This window comes from Salmo salar, chromosome ssa14, assembly GCF_905237065.1.
Source record: "Salmo salar chromosome ssa14, Ssal_v3.1, whole genome shotgun sequence".
Taxonomy (NCBI): Eukaryota; Metazoa; Chordata; class Actinopteri; order Salmoniformes; family Salmonidae; genus Salmo; species Salmo salar.
In genome coordinates, this window is record NC_059455.1 from 41,384,250 (window position 1) to 41,396,103 (window position 11,854).

The 11,854-nt window shown below is 38.6% G+C and overlaps 1 protein-coding gene across 1 annotated transcript; it reads right to left on the reverse strand.

Annotated features, from left to right (window-relative positions):
* Positions 1-1,015: 1,015 nt before the first annotated feature.
* On the reverse strand, positions 1,016-10,872 carry LOC106586060 (uncharacterized). Its single transcript, XM_014172886.2, has 7 exons — positions 10,570-10,872; positions 9,131-9,223; positions 8,621-8,659; positions 7,882-7,920; positions 3,160-3,289; positions 2,819-3,060; positions 1,016-1,675 (listed from the first exon to the last, which is right to left on the reverse strand). Exons 2-7 carry the CDS (start codon positions 9,203-9,205, stop codon positions 1,517-1,519), a joined length of 684 nt encoding a protein of 227 aa, XP_014028361.2. The 5' UTR covers positions 9,206-9,223; positions 10,570-10,872; the 3' UTR covers positions 1,016-1,516.
* Between the last annotated feature and the right edge of the window lie 982 nt (positions 10,873-11,854).

The following is an 11,854-nucleotide window of genomic DNA, read 5'->3' on the forward strand; positions in this document are numbered from 1 at the left end:
GAGAGGGTTTTAGGTGACAAACCACATTTCTTCAGCCTCCTGAGGTTGAAGAGGTGCAGTTGCATCTTCTTCACCACGCTGTCTGTGTGGGTGGACCATTTCAGTTTGTCCGTGATGTGTACGCCGAGGAACTTAAAACTTTCCACCTTCTCCACTACTGTCCTGTCTATGTGGATAGGGAGGTGCTCCCTCTGCTGTTTCCTGAAGTCCACGATTATCTCCTTTGTTTTGTTGTGAGAGGTTATTATCTCCTTAGTATTATCTCCTTAGTTTTGTAGTGAGAGGTTGTTTTCCTGACACCACACTCCGAGTGCCCTCACCTCCTCTGTGTAGGCTGTCTCATCGTTGTTGGTAATCAAGCCCACTACTGTTGTTTCGTCTGCAAACTTGATGATTGAGTTGGCCAAACAGTCATGGGTGAACAGAGAGTACAGGAGGGGACTAAGCAAGCATGCTTGTGGGGCCCCAGTGTTGAGGATCAGCGAAGTTGAGATGTTGTTTCCTACCTTCACCACCTGGGGGCGGCCCGTCAGAAAGTCCAGGACCCATATAAATATTATCCAGTCAGATTTAGTCGATTCAATTTCTATGGAAACACCATATTACCAATACATTACTTTGTTATCCTTTCTAAATTCACAACTGAAATTGTGTGACCATAATCTTAGTAACACTGGATAACCCCTTATTTCTAAAATGTTAACAGTTCATTGACAAACCCTTTATAGACTATGTGAAAGGGAAAGGGAAAGGGGGATACCTAGTCAGTTGTACAACTGAATGCATTCAACTGAAATGTGTCTTCAGCATTTAACCCAACCCCTCTGAATCAGAGAGGTGCGGAGGGCTGCCTTAATCGACAGCCATGTCTTCGGCACCCGGGGAACAGTAGGTTAACTGCCTTGCTCAGGGTAGATTGTACCCTAATGTAAAGTCTTAATATATTCTGCTTCTCTCACTCTAAAACATGGATGTGGATGCAGTCAACAGACAATAAAACAGACAGAAAACAGAATTCTTGCTCATGTTTTATTATTATGAAGACCTCACTTCATACAGAGACAGAGAGGATGGAAGAGAGAGAGAACATCTGAGAGGTTTAGACCTCACTTCATACAGAGACAGAGAGGATGGAAGAGAGAGAGAACATCTGAGAGGTTTAGACCTCACTTCATACAGAGACAGAGAGGATGGAAGAGAGAGAACATCTGAGAGGTTTAGACCTCATGTCATACAGAGAGGATGGAAGAGAGAGAGAACATCTGAGAGGTTTAGAACTCACTTCATACAGAGACAGAGAGGATGGAAGAGAGAGAGAACATCTGAGAGGTTTAGACCTCACTTCATACAGAGACAGAGAGGATGGAAGAGAGAGAACATCTGAGAGGTTTAGAACTCACTTCATACAGAGACAGAGAGGATGGAAGAGAGAGAGAACATCTGAGAGGTTTAGACCTCACTTCATACAGAGACAGAGAGGATGGAAGAGAGAGAGAACATATCCGAAGTTTAGAATTCAAGCAGCTGGTGCACCCTGGTTGGCGTGGATTTCATCACGCAGGAGACCAAGACCTCTTCTGTCAAGCCCCCTCTTATTTTCCTTAAGTGGAAATAGGGTCGATGTTATATTGCATAAATATTTAGCCAGACATTTGGTGAAGGCATTGGTATCTTCCTATGGACGGTTGAGAAGAGACAAATCAGGTGATACACTCCAGGGTTGGGATCAATTATTTCAATTCAGGAAGGTTAATGAAATTCTAATCACAATTACAATTAGAGGGAATACAGTATCAATTGGAATTGACCATAGAATGAACTGGCAGCCATTTTGAGTGTACCAATGCCAGAAAGTAAAAGCAGGTAGTGTACCCTTCAATCTGTGCTGTAATTTATTGAGTCAACTCAACTGACATTACAACTGAACTAACAAATACAAGTTTAGCCTAAAAAACTAATAGAAAATAATCTTGTATCACAACACTTCTCATTTTTCTAAAGATTGAATTTAACTGTACATAATAATATAAATATGTATATATGAAAAGAGTGTAAATAGTATTTTTGTTGTCTCTTGGTTTCTTTCCAATATATAACTCTTAAGTTCGATTGACCTCTTTATCTATAGATGCGGTAAAGGAGTCAATCAATCTTGACCAAAACAGCTGAGTTGCCATGGAATCGCGTGGGTGAAAGATCCCGGGTTCTCCTCATTGCCCCCCAGCAAAATTGGTTATATATGTATTTTCACACTATGTTGAGGTAAACATCTGAGCATAATGTTTGTATGGAGTCACTTCTTCTAAACCTGAAAAGGGACAACTTCTATTCTACAGCGAAAATAGACAAATATATTCAAGTCGGATTTAAGTAACCACATGGATTTAAGTAACCACTGTTACAACACATAAATCATGACGGATTTGACAAATATCCACTTTGTTAGATCAGATGTTGATTAGGTGCCAATCTGGTCAATGGAACGTCTGCATTCCAATGACTCCTTTACCGCATCTATTGCGAGTACCCATGGGTTTACCAGTACAATTGCCAGGGTTACAGTAGATCTTCCAAGCCTGTTCTATTCATTCTATTTCTATGGAATTGACTGATTCATGTTTGTTAAGGGGTTACCTACATCCACTAACCATCTTGTAGCAATTCATATCACATAGCCTGTTTGTATGTTTTTAAATTCCAGTTGATGTTAAAACAATTATCAAAGGCAAATACTTTTTAATGCAGTTGGTGGATTATAATATGGATTAGAAACTTTAGATTGTTGAGTCTCAATGTTTGATTAAAGAAATAAACTTACCTGCCTGCAGGTTGCAGAACCATAGCGAATAACTGTCACAAGATGCTCACAATTAGCAGATACAACTCTGTATTGTCTTTGACAGTTTTTGTGAAAAGTTGTAATTTTGTTAACCATGTCTTGGTAATTCATCACTTCGTCTTCATAATCCCTATAATTTTGTTTCTCAGCGGTGCTGTCTTCTGTAACTTCCTCCAGTTTGCCAAACACACAATCTGCATATTGTTTGTTATTAATTTCACCTGATAAAGGAAAAATACTTTTCATGAGTAAGGTTGTAGAAATGTTTAACATAAAGGATTTAAAAGGCTTATGTTTTATTGAAACTTTTGTAAACTTACCTGAGAAGTGAAAAATATCCTGTCCAGGAAGTTTACCTTCGATATCTTGATCGTCCACATAAATAACATAGTGGTTAAATGAAACAGGACCGATCTTCCGTTTAAATTTGATGATATCCCCAAAATCAAACTTAAATAACAACAAAAGATCAATAAGTGACAGATCATTAGTTATTATGAGCAATCCAATATTGTAATTTCTAATCAAATCTCTAATCATGTATGTAACGTCACATAACTCACAGCATTTAAAATATGGATACAATATGGATAAAGACATAAAATTAGGGCAGGAAATTATTTCACTGGTAGCCAATGTTCACCTACTGAAAGTAATTGCCATATTGCTTCATCACTTTGTTTGTCAGTTTGTTTTATGTTCACAATTACTGGTAGTCATGAGAAGACTCATGAGACCATATGCTTACTGGTACAACACACATGAAGGGGTATTCCACATGTGGGGGTACAGTAAAGGTTGGGAACCCCTGGCATAAGTTAGTGAAGCAGCAATGCAGCAGCAGCCAATGTGTTTACAGAACTGGTCAACTGAAAGAGGAACTGACACAGATTTATAACCTTTACATCTTTTTAAAATCTATTCATATACACCCTTTCCGGTGGAAAATGTCAATAGTAGGATAATCGTTGGAATGAAAGACCCTGGATAAAAACACGAGGACACATTTAACCTGAGAACTGGTAAATGGTGTTCCTCGACTATAGATTATAGATATGCCTTTGTTGACTGGGGAAAAAAATTGCCGGGTGAAACTGGACACTTTAGGTTACGGTTATTTTCCGTTGCAAGGCATCAGAGCGATGCGCAACTAAGCAGGAGTCCTAATGTCAGCCCTATGTTCCAAAAGACTCCCAGAATGAATTGCGTTGATGCTAGTTTTCATACTGTGGTCTAGATGTTCTTAGTAACAAGAGAGGAATCCAGTGAGAGGAATATATGAACCCTGGGCACTTTAATCAACTTTCTGTCCAGTACTCTTACATTGCATTTCCTGTTTTTCTCACCAGTTCTCTCTCCCTTAGCCCATAACTATCTGTGTCTCGAAGGAGCACACACCCATTAAACATGAACATCACACATTTGTTCATAGAATGTTTGAATATGACGTAGAGTCAGGTATTTGTAAAAATTCTATAATAATAAGAGTGGGAAAGTGGCTGTGCGTTTGGGCAATTAATAGACACTGCAGTAAATAAAAACATAGAAAAACGTATCTGTCTTGTCCAGGCCCAGGCTCTACACAGACCGGTCCACCATAACCAATCAGGGTAAGTTTTCCCAAAAGCATTCTAGCACTAAAATCTTCTTAATTCCATTGAAACTAAATGTACGTAAAATGATCTTAGTGCTACGATGCTTCTGGGAATCCCAGCCTAGAGCTACAGTAGCCCAATATGCAAAAGTCCACAGTGGAGGCCTTTGCCATTCACTTTGACTATCTGTTTACAGGCAACAACAACAGCGCAACTTTAACTAGACCATTAGAAAGTAGTAGCAAAAGCCACAAAATACACCTGAATGGTTTTCTGCAAATATAGAAATATCACAGGAGTAATCATACATTTGGGAACTTTACAGTCCTATTGATCAAACAACCAGCAGGTAGGTTAGCTCTTCCTCAGTTGCCTATGCACATCAACAACAAGTACACCAACAACCACAATGAATGTTAGCCAGAGACAGATAAGTACAAATCTAATGAAGGATCTGTAGATAAACCCTTTGGCAGTCAAAATTGCACTGATACTATGAGGAGTAGTAGCCTGCTCGCACCTGCCTGCCAATGCCTGCTTCTGTCCCATAACACACATTTTTTACAACTAAATTGAGATTTACAGCTTGAGATATGCTAACTGTGGATGACAGTCATTCAAGCTCGGTATAGTAGTTAGCTAAGTGAGTCACATTTATTTTTAGTGTTTACGGAATGTCACGCTGCTTGCTTAGCGAGTACCATTTCCTCCTGTTTCGGCTCACACGAGGCTCAAACCCAGGACCTCTGCTTTGCTAGCACACACGACCGCCCTCCATGACAACAAACCAACTGTTTGAGCTACAGTCGTATGAAACAGTTTGGGCACCCCTGACAATTTTCATGATTTCCATTTATAAATAATTGGGTGTTTGGATCAGCAATTTCATTTTGATCTATCAAATAACTGATGGACACAGTAATATTTCAGTAGTGAAATTAGGTTTATTGGATTAACAAAAAATGTGCAATATGCATCAAAACAAAATTAGACAGGTGCATAAATTTGGGCACCCCAATAGAAAAATCACATCAATATTTAGTAGAGCCTCCTTTTGCTAAAATAACAGCCTCTAGACACTTCCTATAGCCTCTAATGAGTGTGTGGATTCTGGATGAAGGTATTTTGGACCATTCCTCCTTACAAAACATCTCCAGTTCAGTTAGGTTTGATGGTTACCGAGCATGGACAGCACGCTTCAAATCATCCCACAGATTCTCAATGATATTCAGGTCTGGGGACTGGGATGGCCATTCCAGAACATTGTACTTGTTCCTCTGCATAAATGCCCGAGTAGATTTTGAGCAGTGTTTTGGGTTGTTGAAATATCCAGCCCGGCGTAACTTCAACTTTGTAACTGATTCTTCAACATTATTCCCAAGAATCTGCTGATATTGAGTGGAATCCATGTGACCCTCAACTTTAACAAGATTCCCAGTACTGGCACTGGCCACACAGACCCACACCATGATGGAACCCCCACCAAATTTTACTGTGGGTAGCAAGTGATTTTCTTGGAACGCTGTGTTCTTTTGCCGCCATGCATAACGTCCCTTGTTATGACCAAATAACTTGATTTTTGTTTCATCAGTCCACAGCACCTTATTCCAAAATGAAGCTGGCTTGTCCAAATGTGCGTTTGCATACCTCAAGCGACTCTGTTTGTGGCGTGTGTGCAGAAAAGGCTTCTTCCGCATCACTCTCCCATACAGCTTCTCCTTGTGCAAAGTGCGCTGAATTGTTGAACGATGCACAGTGACAACATCTGCAGAAAGATGATGTTGAAGGTCTTTGGAGGTGGTCTGTGGGCTGTTTTTGACCGTTCTCACCATCAGGGTCGTTGTCTTGTTGAAATATCCAGCCCGGCGTAACTTCAACTTTGTGACTGATTCTTCAACATTATTCCCAAGAATCTGCTGATATTGAGTGGAATCCATGCGACCCTCGAAGTGGCAGGCCTTTGCCTCTCCGATATTTTACTTGGCCTGCCACTTCTGGCCTTAACAAGAATTGTACCTGTGGTCTTCCATTTCCTCACTATGTTCCTCACAGTGGACCTGACAGCTTACATCTCTGCGATAGCTTTTTGTAGCCTTCCTCTAAACCATAATGTTGAACAATCTTTGTTTTCAGGTCATTTGAGAGTTGTTTTGAGGCCCCCATGTTGCCACTCTTCAGAGGAGAGTCAAAGAGAACAACAACTTGCAATTGGCCACCTTAAATACCTTTTCTCATGATTGGATGCACTTGTCTATGAAGTTCAAGGCTTAATGAGCTCACCAAACCAATTGTATGTTCCAATTAATCAGTGCTAAGTAGTTACAGGTATTCAAATCAACAGAATGACAAGGGTGCCCAAATTCTTGCATAGCCTATTTTTCACATCTGATTTAATTTCATACAACTTAATATTGCTACACTAAAAATCTTTGTCTGGACAATACTCCAGTACTCAGCTTTTATTAGAAAATGAATGGCATGCCACTGTGATCATTTTCTGTGATGACAGAGTAAATTATTATGCAGCCTCAGAGGGGTGCCCAAACTTTTTCATACGACTGTACGTAATTCGATAGCTCACATTTAATGCTAGCTGTGGAGGGAGCTTACGGTACGTTCTTAACTAACCAAATGCGGTAGCCATCGAAGCTGCAAAACATGTTTTGGGGGGATAAAATCGGCCACTAACCTGTGCTCACCCACTCGTCTACGCGATGATATGACATCCTTGCAGCAGCAAGCTAGCTACAAGGCTCTATATGTTTATCTTGCAAAATACATAAATAGATAAGCTAGTCTATTAGCCACATTATGACCTGTGATCATTACCCTTACTAGTTTGATTGTGTTGAGATGCCCAGTCTTTTGTCTGTTTTTGTCCAAAATATTGAGTGAGTGATACTGAAACTCTGCATCACCCAAAAGACTGGAGGCAGTAAACAAAGCTGTGATTTACAACCTGATAGCAATACTTATTAGACTACGAAGCAATGTATTGATCAATTATATTAATCATGCATTGACTGCATTCATCCATTCTGCCAACAATGCCTTACTATACGTATTGAAACTTTGAGTAAAAAAGAATCCATTTTTAAAACCTCTTATAAAATTGGTATTATGATTGTCTGTTGGTTGCCTGTTTGTTTCATATCTGCAAAGTAGTTAAAACGGTGTCAGTTCCATTTGGAACAGAAAAGTTGTTTGAATCCAATTGTTGCATTTTCAGTTGATGATATCAGCTTTGCCTAATTAAACAACAACATGCTCATTGATCACTATATGTCTTCCTCATATCAATATCAAACAATATCAATATAATATAGTAATATCAATATTTTGTCCCACCACTGCTGGCAAGATAGTAGGCCAAATACAGACAATATAACCAGACACAATTCACATAACTAACGTTTTTTGAATGTTTGTAGTGGTATTTTTTTTTACCTGTTTAGCCCCCTGTTGAGCTGTCGTAGACATACTCCCCTGTTAGTATAAAAGAGAGACAATTGTTTCATAACTATTTCAATGACTTGCAATAAAAAAAAAACATGTTCAATTAGCCATGTACACTCTTAGAAAAAAAGGTGCAATCTAGAACCTAAATGGGTTTTTCGGCTTTCCCCATAAGAGAACACTTTGAAAAACACTTTTTGGTTCCAGCTGGAACCCTTTTCGTTCCAGGTATAACCATTTTGGGTTCAATGAAGAATCCTTTCCAAAGAGGTTCAACCTGGAACCAAACAAGTTCTACCTGGAATCAAAAGTGTTTTCCTATGGGGACAGCCAAAGAACCCTTTTGGAACCCTTTTAGCTAAGACTGCATTGTAGATTACTTCAAAAAAACGTTTCTCACTTTTGTTGACACTAACAAGATGGTAGATATCATACTGGTAGATTTGGAGCTTAACCCCTGAATTGTGTGGTTCCATTTTTTGGGAAATGATTTACTAACAGTAATCTATTCTTTTTTGACATAATACTGCAGGCTAAGAGGAAGAATAAACCGACATCACTATATGTCTTCGTCATATCAATATCAACCAATATCAATATAATATAGTAATATCAATATTTTGTCCCACCACTGCTGGCAAGATAGTAGGCCAAATACAGACAATATAACCAGACACAATTCACAAAACTAACGTTTTTTCAATGTTTGTAGTGTTACAGTTTTTTTTACCTGTTTAACCCCATGTTGAGCTGTCCTAGACTTACTCCCCTGTTAGTATAAAAGAGAGACAATTGTTTCATAACTATTTCAATGACTTGCAAAAAAAAAACATGTTCAATTAGCCATGTACACTCTTAGAAAAAAAGGTGCAATCTAGAACCTAAATGGGTTTTTCGGCTTTCCCCATAAGAGAACACTTTGAAGAACACTTTTTGGTTCCAGCTGGAACCCTTTTCATTCCAGGTATAACCATTTTGGGTTCAATGTAGAACCCTTTCCAAAGAGGTTCAACCTGGAACCAAAAAAGGTTCTACCTGGAATCAAAAGTGCTCTCCTATGGGGACAGCCAAAGAACACTTTTGGAACCATTTTAGCTAAGACTGCATTGTAGATTACTTTAAAAAACGTTTCTCACTTTTGTTGGACACATACTAACAAGACGGTAAATATCATACTGGTAGATTTGGAGATTAACCCCTGAATTGAGTGTTTTAAAAGCATTTATTTTAAGTCACTTACCCCTCCTTTAACGGAGATGGTCAGTTGAAAAAGTAAGATGGCCAAAATGAAGGTCAGCTTCATTCTCATCATCATGGCAGTCCAGGGGAAATGCTGGAAAGGAAATATCAGTTCATGTGACTCTGCTGCACTGTTCCTTCAGAAGTGTGCTTGGTTTTCACTGGAAATTGTTACGGTGAATTGACATATGAGTTAATAATTGGCCTAATTTTAGGTCAGTACTGAACTGGTCACACCACAGGACTCTTTATTTCTAAATCAAGTGTAAAAATCCCAGAAACACTGCTGTTCAAATCAAACACTCTTCTGAAATTATAGTGCGGAAAAACATCTGTTATGATTGAATTCCGACTTCAGACTTCAAAGCCATATCAACATCCCAAAATCCACAGAGGAGTCATGAACCTTTTATTCTTGAAAGCCCACTGATGAGGACCAAATGTCCTAGCATTCATTTAGGCTAATGTATATCTCTACAGCTATCTCTTCTATATGACATTCTTATCTCAAGAAGCAATTTCAGTGTTCAAACACTCGTATTCTAACTATCGGGTAGCTTTCACTGGAGTTGGTTAGCTGAGAGATCAACTGTAGCAGATTTGTTAAATGTCAGACAGACAGTGACTAAAACAGGAATAGAATATTTAAGTTCATCACAGTAATACAACACAACCTCCAAAAGCAATACGTGTAAATAGATTGTTTGTAAAAACAGACAAAAACGTTCTTATTAACTTTCATACAAGTACTTTAATGCTCCATGTATTTGGACCCAGGTTTGTTTGGTACTAGAGGTATTTGTAATGTATTTGGACCCTGGTTTGTTTGGTACTAGAGGTATTTGTAATGTATTTGGACCCTGGTTTGTTTGGTACTAGAGGTATTTGTAATGTATTTGGACCCTGGTTTGTTTGGTACTAGAGGTATTTGTAATGTATTTGGCCCCTGGTTTGTTTGGTACTAGAGGTATTTGTAATGTATTTGGACCCTGGTTTGTTTGGTACTAGAGGTATTTGTAATGTATTTGGACCCTGGTTTGTTTGGTACTAGAGGTATTTGTAATGTATTTGTACCCTGGTTTGTTTGGTACTAGAGGTATTTGTAATGTATTTGTACCCTGGTTTGTTTGGTACTAGAGGTATTTGTAATGTATTTGGACCCTGGTTTGTTTGGTACTAGAGGTATTTGTAATGTATTTGTACCCTGGTTTGTTTGGTACTAGAGGTATTTGTAATGTTACAAATTGCCTAGCATTTATATAATTGTTTTGGAAAATACTTTTGAATACCTTCAACTTGAAGTAATTGAATTCAGCCACATTATTTGAAAATAATCAAACAAATACTTAAATAAGCATGTATTTGTTCCCAGGTCTGCAGCTGAGACAGACAGATGAAGAGACCACTGTCTCTTCTCATAAGACATGAAGTATCACTTACCTCTGGAGAGTAAGACAAGTGGACGTTGAGTTGAGAGGTGAGAGTGAAGGGTCTTCCCTGTTGAGAGGTGAGAGTGAATGGTCTTCCCTGTTGAGAGGTGAGAGTGAAGGGTCTTCCCTGTTGAGAGGTGAGAGTGAATGGTCTTCCCTGTTGAGAGGTGAGAGTGAAGGGTCTTCCCTGTTGAGAGGTGAGAGTGAAGGGTCTTCCCTGTTGAGAGGTGAGTGAAGGATCTTCTCTGTGATGGTCAGAGCCTACTGAAGCTGGGAGAGGTGACCCTTTAAATACTGTTCTGACCAGCCTCAGTCTTCCTCCAGCTGCTCTGACCTTAACAAATATAACACATGAACTAGTTATCAGCTGCTTTGAATATGTTCTGATATTAGGCCCAGGTGGAGAGAGACATGATGGTGCACACTAATAAAGAATATACTGTATGTTGTCAAGGTCTTGTACAGTTACCATCTACTGAACTCACTAAAAGGTTAGTCAATAAAAACATGTAACACTTTATGTCTTTTGGAATAATTATATTTCTTGTCATTATTATGTTGACATTAGTCCTTCATATTCTGTATAACTGAACATGTTGCAAGTTTCATTCTTGGGTTGAAATAAAGAAATTGTGATTAATTATTTTGAAATGAAAGGAATTCTAAACAAATAACACATTTCTAAATTAAAGTTATATTTCTGGTATATAGATATATTTAGACTTTAAAACATATCTGTGGAACACTGTACTAGACAGGATTTTCATAAGCAGACAGATGTGGAGGACGGACGAGAGGAAGGAACTAATGAACATATTGCCTTCTTTCTCACAGGCCACAGCTGATTGGCCTAATGCCAATGGGAGCGAACCAATGATATGAGAGTTGATATCTACAGTGGGCGTATCCAAATGAGAACTACTAGACGTCTGAACTTTATTGAACACTTCTAGTAGTAAATATCGAATGACATAAAATAATGAACATCCAGCAAGGTGTTAAATGAATGAACAAAAACCCTGTATAGACATTTAATTAACATTTATTAAAATCAGACTCGTTGACATAACAAACACAGAGCCTTCTATGACATAATTGTGGATACATCAGTACATTCTGCTGTGGACTGAAGAGGAAGCCATGACATATTTGGAAAAACCTTTTAGTTTGAGGTCTTATTTACATACATGAGTTAATATGTTTATGGTCAAGTGTGGGCTGTTTAGTGTATCAGTTCCTTGTGTTAACCTTCATAGTCCAGGTGAAGAGCTGAAACAGAATCAGACTCTATATAC

Bases quoted from the DNA above. Each gene is read 5' to 3' on its own strand.
- LOC106586060 (XM_014172886.2), bottom strand. From the start codon at position 9,205: ATGATGATGAGAATGAAGCTGACCTTCATTTTGGCCATCTTACTTTTT. The intron at 8,660-9,130 runs GTAAGTGACTTA...TTATACTAACAG, and splicing joins CCATCTCCGTTAAAGGAGGG to GGGAGTAAGTCTAGGACAGC. The intron at 3,061-3,159 runs GTAAGTTTACAA...TTCCTTTATCAG, and splicing joins GGATATTTTTCACTTCTCAG to GTGAAATTAATAACAAACAA.